This window comes from Mchenga conophoros, linkage group LG15 (assembly GCF_057382185.1).
Source record: "Mchenga conophoros isolate Kocher_MC1m ecotype Shallow Benthic linkage group LG15, M_conophoros_male_GT1.1, whole genome shotgun sequence".
Lineage (NCBI taxonomy): Eukaryota > Metazoa > Chordata > Actinopteri > Cichliformes > Cichlidae > Mchenga > Mchenga conophoros.
The window spans coordinates 6,921,696-6,938,342 of record NC_140540.1 but is presented as its reverse complement, the minus strand read 5'-3'; the positions used below and the strand labels follow the sequence as shown (position 1 = coordinate 6,938,342).

Here is a 16,647-nt window from a genome sequence, read left to right as displayed (position 1 = left end):
CCGGTTGCTGGAGAAAAATGTTTATAGATTTTCATGGTCACCTGTAGTTTCCATGGAAGATGCGCACGTGATTTCAAACACTTACTAACTAACCACAGAGTGGTATTGCAACTTGAAAACATGCAAGGGGAGGTGTTGGTGTTTGACCCATCCAGTTGAGACCTTAAGTTTAGGGAGAATGAGGCTCCTCACTCACCTTATTTAAATTTGTCTGATGTACCTCTGAAAATAGACTCCTTGTGCACCTCTGGATGGTTTCTGGATCTGTGGTGCACACTGAATCGGTTTCCTTATTTTAAACAAACAACTCTTTAACTTTAATTTCATTGTGGAGTATAGGGTGAAGTTGTAGAAAGGAAAATCTGGCAGGTGAAGCTGGTGGTGAACAAGGATTGTGTTGGCAAGGCTTAAAAGATACATAACACACGTACTGGCACACAGCACAGATCATGCAGCGTGATACTCGTGCTCCTGGTTGTAATCTTACCTTGATTACAGCTGTTTGGTCTCTGCCTTATACCTGGAGGCCCAGTTCTCATCACCATCCTCATGTAAAATTGATCCTTGCTTCTCTACTTTTTGCAGATTGCATGTTGGCTTGCAGAGCTAGAAAGTGGGATATACGTACGTGGATATAATTTCTTCAGCAGCCCACCGTTTTGATTTAGGTGTGAGTTTCCACAGAGAAAGTGTTACAGGGATCATGCGCGTCCATATTTTGTGTTTTGTGCCCTGAGAACAACTTCATTAAAACAGGCACAATCTGATGGTCTGTTTTGACTCTGTTGGCCATTATCATAATCCATTTTCACAGATGGATGAAGCAAAACATTTTTTTTCTTTGCTGGAATAGTTGCAATGCCTGCAATGCCTGAGCTCCATCTGCGATCCTTCTTTGAGGTCAGTGCCTTTGAATGTAGGACCTCACGCTCACCTGAAAGAGGAGCAGGAACATCTGCATTTTTAGGCACCATAATGCACATTACATCATCGCTGTCGAGCAGCTTTCTTTTTATAAATATTGAAAAACCTGCTGACATCATCCAGCTGGATTAAGCCAAGACCAAGAGATGTACTCGTTAAAGATAAGCACAAGAAACCAATCAATTCACAGACGATACTTTTCACTTATCACTCCTAACAGATGTCACGGCACATAAATCTGCATGCACCTCAGTTCAATACATTTTTTAGTATAGAAGAAACAGGAAATATATACATAGTAATGTAAAAATGATGTTTTTACCATTTATAAGGAATATAAATATTAATAAGTGTCTGAAAGGCCAAAAGTCTTAACCATAATAGCATGGAAATGCTGGCATAGGAAAGAAATGGAAAAAGAAATCTCAATAGTACACGTAATAGTACATCTTCTCCCGTTAAAGAGTTACTGTCAATGATGAAACACTACCTAAGTTAGTTTACATTTCTTCAGTATTGAACAGCAGAAATTCAAACTTTTTAAAATTATGACAAATTGCAAAATGCTTAGCAGCGTCTCTAATAAAACCTCTGTAACTTCGCTTCAGCAGCATCAGGTAATGTTCATATGCTGAGTCATGTTTTCTTCCGTTTTTGTTCTACTGCAGAATATTTTTAAGGTTATCTGCTATAAAAAGCCAGGCCAGGAAAATCTCCTTCATATTTTTCTGTTTTATCCTCAGTTACTTTGATACGAAGGCATCTGCTGTGATGCTTACACCTCTGATGAAGTCTCACAAGTGTCAGTACTGATAAATGATCAGAGTTATAATATTTCTAACTGTCTTAGGTAGAGCTGGGCAATATGACGATATATATCGTGTGGACGATAGAAAAGTGTCTATCGTGCCATTTGTCTTCTATCGTTTCTAACCTAATTTTATAAATTATTACATAAAATATATCATTAACACTTTAAAGCCGGTCGGAGTGGGCACGCTCCGTTTTGCCTAATTATTTTTAAATCCCTGTATAACTGGAACCATGTAAGCTAGGGCAATAATTTTTTTTGCATATGAAACCGGAGGAGTTCTACTTACATCTTGGGGCGATCGTGGAGTTCGCCTTGTAATCGGAAGGTTGCCGGTTCGAGCCCCGGCTTGGACAGTCTTGGTCGTTGTGTCCTCGGGCAAGACTCTTCACCCGTTGCCTACTGGTGGTGGTCAGAGGGCCCGGTGGCGCCGGTGTCCGGCAGCCTCGCCTCTGTCAGTGCGACCCAGGGCGGCTGTGGCTACAGTGTAGCTTGCCATCACCAGTGTGTGAATGTGTGTGTGAATGGGTGGATGACTGAATGTGTAAAGTGCTTTGGGGTCCTTAGGGACTAGAAAAGTGCTATACAAATACAGGCCATTTCAATCTTATGCTACCAGCTTGTCCTAGGTCACGGTTTCCTTCCACATATAGCTTTGCAAAAATTGCATAAAAAGCACTTGCAGCAACAAAAACATAATATTCTAGAAACACGCTTTTCCGATCAGCTTTTCATAACACTTCCTATGTTGGAAGAGTTGTTGTTGGTCAGCGTGAACTATCGCATGTCCGCCATTACCTGCCCGGAACCGGAAGTGACGTCATTTTTGCGGAAAATGTAGATTTGTTTTGTTTTTAACCTTCAGGGCCTTATAAGCCTATACTGGTGTTTTTAAAAGTTATGTTTGACTTTATGCTTTTCTGTATCATTTCTTGGATGCTTAGAACTCAAATTACACTGTTGGAAATCGTTTATTTTGATGTACATGCTGTTTTTTTGCAGCAAGTTGGGAAAAGAAAAACTATAGCCAGCCGAAGATACAGCAGTCTTTCACACAAGGCTCTTATGAGAAAACGTCCAAGCGCCATAAACAAACCACAGGAGCCGTCTCGCGTTACATTTGTAAATTCATGGCCCCTGTTTATGTAGTTGAGAAGGACAGCTTTCGTGACCTCGTCAAAGTCCTTGATCTGAGGTACGTTATGCCCGGTCGTAAGCACTTCAGTAAAGTCGAGTTGCCTCGCTTATATGACGCATGCCGGGCCAAAGTAGAGAAGGATGTTTGCAGTGTTGTGCATTATGCTTTGACGACTGACCTATGAACGAGCAGAGATACGCAGCCCTACATGAGCATAACCATCCATTTCATTAACAAAGACTGCACCCTCTGCGCTCGCTGTTTACAGACTGCGTACTTTCCATATGACCACAGGTCAGGTGGTATATTGTGATATATATCGTTATCGTGATATAAAATAATTCATATCGTGATAAATATTTCTTCCATATTGCCCAGCACTAGTCTTAGGCAAAATTTACCAGATTCAAATCTAATTCAATTGAATCGAATCGGGACCTTGTGAATCTGAATCGAATCGATTCTAGAAATCAGTGACAATACTCAGCCCTACATGTGAGCACAAAAAAGCCTAAGAAGTGGTTTCCTTTGAAATTTTGACTGCCTGACACACCAGTTTAACAGAAATGTAGATCATTCTTGTAACTCTTCAGGAACTACACAGTATTGTGTAATAAAATATAAAATTAGAAAATATTTTGTGTTTTGGGTCTAGCCCTAGTCTTCCTCATGTGGATTCGGTCTGGCTGTACTCGGTGATGTGCTTTAACCTCAAATGGTGAAACGTTTGTTGTTTCCACTGTTAGCAGGATCAGTTTTCCTGCATCATTTACAAAGAACTGTGCTTTGTTGGATTTTCTTTAGTTTTTAGGTGCTAACACTGCTCTCGCTGTCAGACATGCCTGCCAGTATGGCCCAGCCCTATCTGCTAACTGTATTTCCAGTAATTGACATGCTTATTTCCAATTAAATTTATATCCAGGTTGGATAATGATCGATTGCATCTCTAATAATAAGGAGTAGTCTATGTCGTCTAGAGCGCATTTACCTGATTTTACAAATAATAATGAAAAAATTAAGACAACTGTCACCAGACAACAAACAAAATAAAGCAAATATTTACCTGCAAAAATTGAGAAACCATGACAAGCTTTTTTTCCAAACCATTTTTTGTTTAGCATTTGAAAATCACTTATTGCCAACTAACTTGCTGTAAAGATGTTAAAAAGAAGACATTAACAGCTCAGCACCCCCAGTCAGGCTCATTGAGATCCCGGATGTAAATGCCACACTGAATTACTAGTCATTACATCTGAATGACTGCAACCTTCACAATAAGAGAGTGGATATATATAGGAAGCTGATGATAATCTCCTTATGTGCCTTTCCTTGACCCTCATCTTGGGACGTCGGTGTTTAGCCCTGACTATTGTTTTAGTCATAATCCACACTTGAGTCCAGAATTTTTACTTTTTTTTTTTATCTGTAATGTATGTTATCCTCTTTATTTCACCACGTCCTAATTCCATTCCAGACCTCATAAATTACACAGATAAACCCAGTAGCAGGCTGCAGCTGCCGGCTGTTCAACAATCATTATTCAAGCTACAGTGACGAGAGGAGGCGGAGCTTGTAGGCACCCGACCCCTCCACACACAAACACAGAGCGATGTCCGCCGTCTCCTCATACGCACTGCTCCCTTTTCCACATCCGAAGGCTCGCTCAGTGTCTTCTCACTGAAGCCTGCTCATACATGCAGCCCTCCTCCTCTGTCCTCATCTAGTTTCACACACATGCACTCTTTATCTTTACTCATGCACGCCCCTCCCCTGCTTTGCTCACTTCAAACCAAAATCACTCTTTATTTGTTCTGTCTTTTTGTCTCCTACACATGCACCGTCCAGCTCTCCCATTCTCTTCTCTTTCTCTCTCCTCCCTCTTTCCCTATCTCTCTCCCTCTCTCTGATACACACCCCCCTCCTCCCTGTGTTAGTGCAAAGTAGAGCAAGAGCAAGGAATCACTCGTTCATTTTTTTCCAGCGTCTGCTGTCTTTCTCTGTCTTCTTTGGGCTGCACGGACGGAGAGCGAGGGTTTTTTGGGGTTTTTTCTTGTTTGGTTGCTTTCATCCTCACTGGGTTTGTCTGCCCTTTGGGAGGGGAGGAGAACAAGTGACACAGAGGGCAAGACGGGAGGAGAAGCGGGGCTCTCCCTCCATCCGTCAGGCTTAGAACAAGGGGCTGAGGAAAAAGAGGGGTAACAGTAGGGCGAGGGGAACAGGAGGAGAGGGAAGGAGGCGCCATGGGTCAACTGTGCTGCTTCCCTTTCTCCCAAGCCGAGGAGAAAATCAGTAAGTGCCTCCTGCTCCTGTCTCCATGCGTGGGTGTGTGTTGTTGGAGAAACCAATCGGATTGATACTCAGCGGTGCTGCTTTTTTGGAAAAGACTGCATGTGTGCAGTGTAGGAAGATACTGCACATCGTATATGTGTGTGTGCGCAGTGCTTTGTGTCAGCTGAGTGTGTGCGCACAGCTACATACATGTCAGTGTGTGACCTACACATGGACAAGGAGTGTCTGTGAGAGAGCAGCATCATGTCACAGCATTTGTGTGCAGATTAGTGTTGTGTATGTTTGAGCGTTTGTAGACGAGTGGTCCTATTTCAGCTGTGTAATTCTGTGTCATCAGTGTGTAATTAATCAGTGGCCGAGCAGAGCCACTGATTAAGCTTCAGATGAAACACTTTGTGAATAGGTTGTGCAAAACGTGTCTGTAGAAAGCTGCTCTGTGGCTTTGCATTAGTGTTTATTTTTTATTGTTTGTTTGGCTGTTTGTTTTCGGTGTTGCTGCTTCTGATAAGCAGGTCCTTAATTTCTTGTGCATGTGCATTATTTTGCACACGAGCCAAACAAAACGGGGCTAAACTGTGACTACTACTTACTACTCCACCTCTATTATATTACATAGCAGTGGTCTTTCATAAATATAAAGTTATTAAATAAATAAGCAAAGGAGCTTTTTGCTTTTGTGCTTGCCTTTAAGTTTATATTTCTTATTTAATCGTATAAATTATACTCATAATACCTATGAGTATGTTCTTTTATTAACTTTTGCTGCTTTGCTTTAACATAATGGACTAAAGAAGCTAAAGATCCTGTCACACTGACGCACTTTTTCAATAATGCTCCTTGAAGTTAGATCTACTCATCCCCCTTCACAGCTGTTCTAAAATATTTCATTACTCTGTGGTTTTTATTTGATTGTTTTAAACTCGATGCCCGATATTTCACTGAAACTCTCGGTCTGCGGTCAGCGTATCAGCTGGCCGAGCTACAATTTTGGGCATAATTGGCTCCAATGTCATTGCCATATGTGCACGTCTTAAAACTCAGATTCAAGTTGGGCACAAAGAAAGTTTCGACCTTTTAGCAGACAAATACGAAAACGCTCATCTCACAGTCAAGCTCTGCAAGTCACGCTGCGCAGTGAAGGTCAAATATCCAACGAGTGGAGGGAGGGGCGGCTCTAAAATAACTTGTAAATGCCTCTTGGGTTATCATTCTGCATTCGTTTAATCGTCATGTGCCATGGATTAGCCAGTTAACGCGTCTTCTGGAAGATGTTTTTTTTGTTTTTCGAGCACCACTGTTATCTAATGCACGGGGTCGTTGCACAATATCTGCGGTCGGTTAAAGGAAAATTCAAATGAATAAATAGTTAAAGTCAGGGGACAAATTTTCCACTAAGTGACAGCGACAAAAAGAGGCTGCTCTTCATCAGCTTACATGAAATTAAATGAGCTCCAGAGGATAATTATGGGAGCAGTTTGTGGTTTGATTGCAGCCTTCCCTCTCATTGTTCTGCAGCAGCTGTATTGTTAGTTAATTTGGGTTTTGCATGAATGTGCAGCGTAGTTTTTGGGGCTGCTGCATGTCATAGGACATGAATTGCAATTATTACTCTCTTCCTCCAATATTATCAAAACACACACACACAATCTGTTGTGGAGGGTCATAGCATGTCACAACATTTAACGCAACATTAAAGAGTAGTGTTAAAGGTCAATACATCTCTTCTCTTAAACTGAATGCACACATGCTGCCACATATAGATTTGCTCTAGTTAAAGGAGGGTTTCGGTCAGTGTGAGGGTTTCTCTTTTCTCTTCGGTAAAATTGGATTTGCTACTTGTTTGTCTCAGTCCCAGTAATGAAATGAAAGTCGGTAAATTGAAATTGATCTAATGTAGATACTAATAGAAAAGCTAGTCTCTGTGTGAGGCTACGCTTACGTAGAAGGTAGATGATGCCTTCTACGACCTGTCAGTTAGATTAATAATTAAACAGAGATACAAAGTAATAAAATCGTCCACTGATTTATGGTCAGTTAAGGGTATGTTTGTGTGTGCAGGCCTTACATGAGGTCTTGATCGTGCTGATCATGAGGTCATAAAGACAGACTTTGACACCAGCTGAAATGGCTCGTCTGCAGAAGGGCTGTGGGTGTGTGTGTGTTTTCTTTTTTTGTAAGGGCAGAAATATTAAACTGGGCTGAGTGTGTTCTCCCCTCCTCTCTGTTTTCTCCCCGATGTGTCTCTTTGCTCTTTTCCCCGCTTGCAGCTGCATTGCTATAAACAGTCGAGCCACTGTGCCCTACTTCTGTGTGGAGAGAGAAGGATAGAGAAAAGGAAAGAGCGGCGCAGGGAATGAAAACTAATGAGGGAGAAAGGAGGGATTGGGCTTTAAGAGAAGTGGGAATATTGAGACAAAGACAGAGGCAAGTAGAGGGAGCCAACAAACGTGTGTGTATGTGTGTGTGCGTGTGTGTTCTGTAGGTCAGATGCTACCCATGTGATGTGGTGACAGTTGCCCCTCGTGAGCGCAACAAGACACATGCGTACTTGTGTTCCTGCTGTGTATCTGTGTGTGAATAAAACACTGACCAACAAGACAGGGTGTCACACGGTGGTGTTGGCTGTCACTGCTGGTGAAACTTAGAAAATTGAAACAGTTGAATTAATTTCTTTATATGACTATAACTTTATGAATAATAGCCATTTTTTGTCATACCCATTAAAATGCCGTATGAGAGCTAGATGTGTTCTTACGGTTGTTATTTAGTTGAGTATTAATGTAAAAAATGTAATCGAAACCCAATCCTTGACTTGATCAGCAACAATAATCAGGTATGCTGTGGTGTTTAAATGATGCTCGGCTCAAAGTGTTACAAGAAACCATGTCCCACACCATTACACCGCCACCACTATCCTCAGCCGTTGATACAACGTGGGATGGATCTGTTCTTTCACGTTGTTTACACCCAATTCTGACGCCAGTATATAAATGTTACAGCAGAAATTAAGACTCCTCAAATCAGGCAACATATTTCCAATCATCTGTTGTCCAGTTCTGGTGAGCCTGTGTGAATTATACCCTCAGTTTCCTGTTGTTAATTGACAGGTGTGCCATCCAGTCTGGTCTTCTGTTGCTGTAGCTTATCTGCTTCAACATTCAATGTGTTATGCATTTATGTGTGCTCTTCTATAGCTTGGTCGTAACAGGTGGTTATTTGATTTGCGGCGTTAAAAAACAGATGCAGTTAGGTTGTTTTGCATTGTTTGAAGCTGACAGCTGGTTGCTTGCAAAGTTTCCAGGCTCCAGTTGACTAGTATTGACCCTCGACTACGAAGTCACACGTCAGTCAACAGTATCCTGGGCTCTCATTGGTAGTCGCTTTAATCTCTCACCTGATAGTTCAGAAAAATTTATCTCAGGTCCACTCACTCTGTGTTGCCAGTGTTTTTTCACCCATAGTCCACTGAATTCAAGGAATGTCATTCACTTTGTATGATCACTAGTCATCGTTTTCAGTGTGCAAACAGCTTCACTGTTGCCTCAGCTCAACACAATCTGGCCATTCTCCTCTGACTTCTTGACATCAACAAGCCATTTTCACCCAGACATCCTGCTGCTCATTGGATCCTTTCTGTTTTTCAGAAAATTCTCTGTAAACTCTAGAGACTGTTGTGTGGGGAAATATCAGCAGTTTCTAAAATACTCAGAAACTGTTGTGCAGCTGTTGTTGGTGCCAACAACCATGCCGCATTCAAACTTACTTAAACCAGCTTTCTTTCTGACATGGAAAGGACAGGAGCAACACTCATGTCCTTTCAGTGCAGTTAATTTGTAGCCATATCTTAGATTCTTTTCTTCTTCTAACAGTCTGGTAAAGGTAAACTTTATTCCTCACACAGCATGCTTGGGACAAGCTATTAACAGTCACACAGCCTCTATATGGATATCTGTTTTAGCTTTTCACCTGCATGATCTGTAACTAAAGAGCAGAAATGACCTTGATCGGACATCTTTCCCTGTCGCATGGGTTTGCACAACTGTGACGTCACAGAAGTGTTAAATATCCAGCTCTGTGTTTGTATTTGTGAGATGTGCTGATGAAGTCAGCAGGGACCACGTGCGGAAGAGGGGAAGCAAATCGACAACAAAGAGAAACAGAGAAAGGGAAGAGATGGATACAGCGCTGCTCATTTCACCTCTTTCCTCCCAGCCACTCCTCTGTGCTAAGATTTCTTCTTTTATTCTGGCGCCTCTCTGGTTTTACTCGTCCTTGTTGTATGGAAACATCAGGAAATGAAAGGATTTTTGAAATGATTACCTATCAGATGGGCTCGGGTGTTTATAGACGAAACAATCTGACTGAACTAACAACATACAGACAGCTGTAATTGATCAGACACACTCGGTAAGTGAAAAAGTAGGGAAACTCTCGAATTTAGTAACATCTCCTTTAGGAGCAACACCATGCCTCGCAGTTGGGGTAGGATGTTTGTGTTGGTCTGCTTTGACGTCTCTCTTCAACTGCAGACGTTCGACTTTTGTCTCGTGTGTCCACATAAAACGCTACTCCAAGAGTGTTGTGGAGCACTGAGATCATCTTTCACAAACTTAAAATATGCTGCAGATTTGGTTTTTGGGAACCAGCCTTCCTCTAACACCATTCAGTGTTTTCCTTATGATAGACACATGAACACGACTTTAGGAATTTGTTGATCTGTGCACGTTTTGGTGTCACCCATGGGTTTGGGGGTTTTATTTGGTTTTGTTTCTAACTTTTCATCATTACATGTCTTGCTTTTTATGTGATCCAAGCCAGATGTCTACTCTAAAGAAGATTGTCAACAGTCTTAAGTTTTGTTTTTTGCATGGTTCACACCAAACAGCCTTTTTATTTTTGTAAAGAAAATCAGTCTGTGTGATTAACTGGATTTTGTGGATTTTATAAAACCCACATTTAAAGTTTCCTCTCCTAAATTGAAGATGTTTTATGTTTGTCTTTGCTCAAACCACATTGGATTAGTAATCAGATCTGAAGTTCTGCTAATGCCAAAGCACTCAAAAACCTTTCTCTGTATTACTAACACTGAAATATTCCCATTCTTTCATGACCTGTAAGTGTGCTTTTATAAGAGTGGACCTGACAGCCCAGGTCACTGAGCAGAAAAGGCCATTTCTGAGTGCTGTCTGCCTTTTCCTCAAGTCCTGATACTAAGGAGTGAGTCACATTTGGGTTTAAATTACACCACACATGGCCCAAAGAATGGCCTAGGGGGCCTGGGGACTAAGTTTTTGTTACATGAAGACAACCCACTGTCTCCTTTTTTAAGGTGCAATCAATATGTGATGTTCACTTCTTCAGTGCCTTTTCCCCATCAGTGCTTGATTGTGACAGGATTGTAGCCAGCGTCTGTGTTTGTGCAGACTCTGTTTAAGCTCAATTTGTTTTAGAACCGGACCAGACTGTCTCCAGCCGTTATAAAGATCTCCAGCACACATTAAAGCCAAATTAGATACAGTTCTATGTGTAAGTAATGAAAATAAACCAGTTTACTATCACTGCTTACTGGTGAGGTGTGGAAATGAGCAAACAGACTATGATGTGTTGCTCTGTCACACCAGAGTAAAAGACCGAAACATATCAAATCAAAATGCAGTGGGATTTTTTTTTTCCCGTGCTTGTTTTCCATTCACACTAAAAGACCGGGCTGTTTGATGCACAGTCAAACTGAGTTCACAGACGCCGCACATGCCCGGCTCTGCAGCTTTAATGTCTGCTTCCAGTGTCAAACCCACAGGAATCTTAAAAGATCACGTGCCACTTTTTTTTTTCTTAAGTTAATGAAAGCAACGCTGAAACTGTTATCTTTATTCATTGTCGGTCACATGGCTCAATGAAGGCAGTGCTGGTCTTTTGGGCTAGATATCATTGCTCATTGGATCTGCTGACATTTCTTGCAGCTCATCAGTCGGATTTATATTTTTGGACCAGATAAAAATGGCTCAACACAAGTTGAAGATGGACACTTTGGTTTTGTCGCTGCAGTGTTTACATTTACTTATTCAGTCAAACGTTCACATATTAATCAGCCTTTCTTCCTGCATGTTCATTTAACTGATTTCCTCTCACTGAGTTTGTGATAATCGTCTTTCTAAAAAAACTACGGTAATTGTTGGAACCACTGCTGCCTAAAATAATTGAAAACGTACTTTGTTCAAGTATTATTGGACTGCTACAGTATTAAAGCTGCCACGTTTTCAAAATGTTTGAAAAAATTGGAACTACAGCGCAAGTTGTTGAAATATTTTCAGTTATAGTCCCACAGAGTAATGCTACCCCACTTTACTAAATCTGTTGTTATTATTGGTGATTATTGGTGCCATCTATGAGTCCGCAGCACTTTGTTTCCGTGTGTAATTGTGCAGTCAGCATGGCTTTGGCTCGCTACCATCCGTGTCCATTTTTAGTTCATTAGCTCAGTTTGCTGAGCGGCGTGGAAATCATGAAGCTTCCCTTTTTTTCAAGTTTATTAAGAGAAACTCGAAATTAACAAAAAAAATTCTGATCACACTTTATGTATCACCATTGGGGTTTTTTTTTTATCTCATTATTTTGTATTTAGAATGATATGAAAGCAGATTAGTGGGTCCATCCTTGTGTCTCATTTTGTTTGAGCCATTAAAATTGTCTTCACTGCGCTGGTTGAGTTGCACAGATCTGGGCACCAACACCCTGCTGTATCCCATTGCTCTGGCACGGCGAAGAGATGGTCAGAAACGTAATTACTTTCTTGTGTTGCAAGATTCACAAAGTAGTGGAAAATTAAGCCACGTTACAGCTGCAGAATTTTCCTCGGTGATAAAATCTAACCTGGTGCTTAATAATAAACGATCCATGGACAGCTCATCCTCATAAAGTGTATACCAGGATATGGGCTGCTGAGAATCAGGCATAAATGTGCTGCACTCTGCTGCAGTCAGAATCAAGTATGGAAAACTTTCTGGTATATTTCTCTGCAAACTGTCAGTGCTCTGTACCCCAACCCACCCCTCCACAGCCTACAAAACCCCGCCGGCCTCTTCTTTTTCAACCTCAGCTTTCTCTCTTCGTCTTTGTCCTCGCATGCACCAAGTTCATTTTTTCCCCCCCTGCTTTTTCTCATTTCAAGCTCCATCCTATTGCACAGATATTGTTACCCTCTGCTTCCTAAAGTCACGTACTGAAGAAGAAGCTTTTACATTCAGTCTCTTCTACATTATTAGACTACTATGAAATTCTTCTGTTTTCCCAGTTGTTTGCGGATGCTGAGGTCAAAGCACGCACTCATGATACAGCAAGCCTTCCTCTAGGGCCCGAACACGCTCCTCTCCTCCTCCTTTTTATTTACCCATTCCTTTCATCCTCCTTCTGCAGATATGCTGCATTGATGTTCTGCTCAAACCCCTGTGAGAGCTTTCAAAAATGATCAGCTCATTCAAAGTAAAAAGAGTGTATTTATGACAGCAAATTTTTAGATAGTTAGCAAACACAATCCAGTAAATTAGATTCAATTTAATGCGATTATTAAGGATCATTTTAGATACTACAGCTAGTTCCTGTGCACGGTTTTGCATCATCAGTAGCTGCCGTTATCTGGTCCGTTTAATTTCCGGTTTGGGCTCAGTAGAATATCCATCCATCCAAGAGGTGATATTTTCAAGTGAAATTGTCCAGGTTTCAACAGAATCCTGCAAATGGTTCTCTTGAAGAAAAGGCTGTTAAAAGCAAGATGAATAAGTAGGGGAGGTTGTGTAAGAGAATTTGCAGTAATGGTGTTTAACGGTCCCTTCAAAGGGCAACATATATTACAGTGGAGTGGTGACTTCGAGCAGACACACACTGCCACTTGACGTTGTACAGACTCAAAGCTGACAGTGTACGGTCAAAATCCTAAACATAGCGTCTGCACACCAAGAACAGCAAGAACCTTTCAACCTTTGCCTCTCGGAGCAACTATGAGACCTGGAAGATATTAGAGACCGAGACAGCAGGAGCACATCAGAGAGGAACAAAGAGAACATATCAAGAACACCCAGCAGCTCCGATGCTTTAAACTATATGTTAACATCAGTACATGGACATGCTGTGACTGTGGCAGAGTGACCTTTTTATTTAGAAAACTTAATAGAAAACCTCTTTGAGTTATTGAAAACCACTCCACATGTTAAGATTAGAATTGTGTTTTATTTAATAAGACAATTTCTGTTGCTGTTGATTGAATGCATATTCATTTGGTTGAGTTTCTGTGGATCTGAACCAGCAGCAGCAGTAGCAGAATAGTGATTTCATATGTCTTTATGTACCTTGTCACATGTCCTAAACACATTGAGGGAACTAATTACATTTTACACAACTTTTCACATGGACTCTGCAACAGCTATAACAATAAACTTAGTAATAAACGTCTTAGATTTTGTTTGTCAATGGTGACAGTGCCAAGCCCATTCTTGTGAATATGTCATCACAGTAATTCTTGAAAGGAGTCTCCATCTATCTGCTAAAGCCAAGGATGAACTGATAAGATTGTGGCTGTAAAAGATCAAGGGTCAGCTTTACTGTAATATCAAAAGGATTTGCAAAACCCTTGTTTGGACCATTATTCAGTAGAGGTGGGAATCACCATACATCCCACAATACGATATTATCACAATACTTAACGCACGATACGATATTATTGCAATTTTTTAAAAATATTTTGCGATATTCAGATTCTGTACATAAAGGTAAACTTTATCAATATTCATTTTATCTAATAACAAAGTCTCGCACTCAGTCTTTCTCTCATTTCAGTCAGTTTTAATGTTGACAAACTGAACGGTTTGTATTACAGTCTAGTCCAACTTAACTCAATGCAACCATCTGGTACAATTATAGCTATTCTGAACTATGCAATTTGTGAAAACTATGCAGCCCCTTCAGCAACTGAAGAATTTCAAAGTAAATTAAAAAAATATATAATTTTACATTAAATAAAAAAGTTTTAAACTTAATTAAAATAAAACATGTCTTAAATTAAAATAAGTATGTCATGTTTATTGCTGCCATAAAAAAAGTTAAACACATTTGGACAGTGAAGGAATGTCAGGATTCTTGCTCAGAAAAAGGAGCTGATCAACATGCTCTGAAGTCAGAGCATGTTCCAGGCCACAAAAACTTTTTTGTAACAAAATATCGATTTCTGCTGTCCCTGTATCGATACATTATTAGCAAACAAAATATCACGATACTACACAGTATCGTTTTTTTCCCCCCACCCCTATTATTCAGTGACTCAGGGAAAGATAAGAAACTGAATTGCTAATAAAATTAGTTTTAAAGTCTACACTGCACCTTGACTGATTACGGGAGGGACACAACTGTAAGGCTGTAATGTAATCATTTTAACAGTAATGCTGTAATTCTAGTTTGGATGTGGATAAAGTCAAGTCAATAAAGTTACACTAAAAGATGTATTAGTCATGATAGTTCAGATACATTAGCCTGGATCGAAGTAGAAAACCAACGAACCTCTGCCCCTTTTGTTTTAGAAACGAGAACAAAAATTACATTAGCGTATGATTAGGGTCACTCCTTGATAATGGGACCTCAGTGCAGAGCGCTTGTAACTTTTTTTCTCTACTGTTTTTTTCTTTCAGTCTAAGACCAAAAAAGCTGTTTTAGAGACTTGAAAAAGGCCAAAAAGTGAGGAAGTGGAACGTAAGAAAGAGGCAAAGAAGCCAAATAGGTAAAGACGAACTGGTTTGGGAGAAGATGATACTTAGAGGCTATAGAGAGTTAAACTTGACAACAAAAACAGATGGAAAGTCGGTACAACCTCCTTTTGCTGTTAAAAGTGTGTGTCTGGTTCTCATCACTGTCACCATGACTACACAGCCAGCAAAAAAAAGGTGAAGAGAGGGAGAGCAAGAGGAACAAATGTTTGAATAAAGAGAGAGCGAGGTTAGAGAAGGTAAAAGCAGAGTGGCAGCGAGAGGAGAGGATACGAGGAGGGCTGGCGCTTTGAGAAATTGTGGGAACACTGTGTGTGTGTGTGTGTGTGTGTGTGTGTGTGTGTGTGTGTGTGTGTGTGTGTGTGTGTGTGTGTGTGTGTGTGTGTGTGTGTGTGTGTGTGTGTGTGTGTGTGTGAGTGAGGGGGAGAGAGAGATAAGTTGAGCGAGTGAGATTCATGTGTCTGTCAGCCTCGTTGCCGTGGAGTCCGTTTATCCGCAGTTTGAAAAGCTTATCTGTTTCTCTGCTAGTGTGTGTGGGTGAGAAACAGGTACAGAGGATGGCTTTACTGCCATCATAAAGGCCGTCACTTCGACAGGTCAAGATTGAATAGGCAGATAGAAACACGCAGTCACATTAACAGATACAGACACAGAAGAGACCTTTGACAAGCGAGACGAAACCACCTTACGTAAGGTTGGCATCGAAAGCGATATTTTCTGGGTGTTCAATGCAACGGAAGGAGCTCAAGAAGCGCTAAGTCACGGTTTTAGTTCACTCTTATGTCATCGTATCTTGTCCAGTGTTTTATTTTCTGAAGTGCAGCCTCAAAATAAAAGCTTCTGGTATGCAACAGATTTCTTTTAAAAGCCACTTTTTACAAGAAGAAAACTTGCCCACGGTATTGTGCCCTGCTTTCCTTCTCCATCCTTCTGTCCAACCTAATGCAATATTTTGGTAGTATGACTCAGTGGCTTTGGTTAACAGTTTTGCCTTCACAGTATTTCTGCATCCATTTTAGGCTTCATGTAGCCCCGGGGTCCAAAACTAATGTTTAAAATCACTGCTGTCTAGCACTGAAAGTATCTCCCCCGTGGTAACACACAAAGAGGCTCTTATAACGGCGCTGTTTGGAGAGTGTGTGCAATCCCTGAGACGCCAGAATATGTCTGCTTTGTTTGTTTGTTTGTGCTTACTTAATATTTGATGTTTGTGCTTGTGTTGCAGATTTGGTTCAGGCTCCAGTCCGTGCTAAACGCTCAAGTACGTGTCCTCCTCCCGTCATATGTGTACAATCAGAGTTGGGAGGGTTCATTCAAAGTGTGATCTGCATCTGATTACAAGCTACAACTGCAATGACCCTAAAGCCATCATTTCCCATATACCTTCACAACAATCAAATTCAGGCTGATTAATGGTGTGATTACTTCTTGCCTTGGAATAATCTCCAGTTTATTGATTACAAAAGATGATACCATCTCGTTGCTTTTTTGTATCCAAATCTTGTCTCTCTGATCATTCTCAGTATTTTTACTAATATTGTTGTAATCCAATCACATACAATCTCATTCCTCTTTATTAAGTTAGCGTAAATGGTGGAAGCAGAAGCAGTCTCTGTCCTATTTAGAGCATCTGGGCAGGAAGTGATTAAGTAGGCTGTCCATTAATCGTGCTGCTGGGTTTTATGTATTTGTTTCAGTTGCATCCCCCTCATTTGAGTAAAATAATTCATCCTGCA

At 40.8% G+C, this 16,647-nt stretch overlaps 1 protein-coding gene across 2 annotated transcripts in view; it reads left to right on the top strand.

The window, feature by feature from the left end:
* akap7 (A kinase (PRKA) anchor protein 7) overlaps positions 1-16,647 on the top strand; it is a 47,598-nt gene that overhangs the window by 24,380 nt on the left and 6,571 nt on the right. The window contains exon 10 of one of the 2 annotated variants that reach the window (XM_085246344.1): positions 16,137-16,172. The exons of the other annotated variant lie outside the window; for it this stretch is intronic. Coding sequence (XP_085102470.1) covers positions 16,137-16,172 — 36 coding nt within the window. The remainder of the gene's footprint in view (positions 1-16,136; positions 16,173-16,647) is intronic. 2 annotated transcript variants of the gene reach the window in all.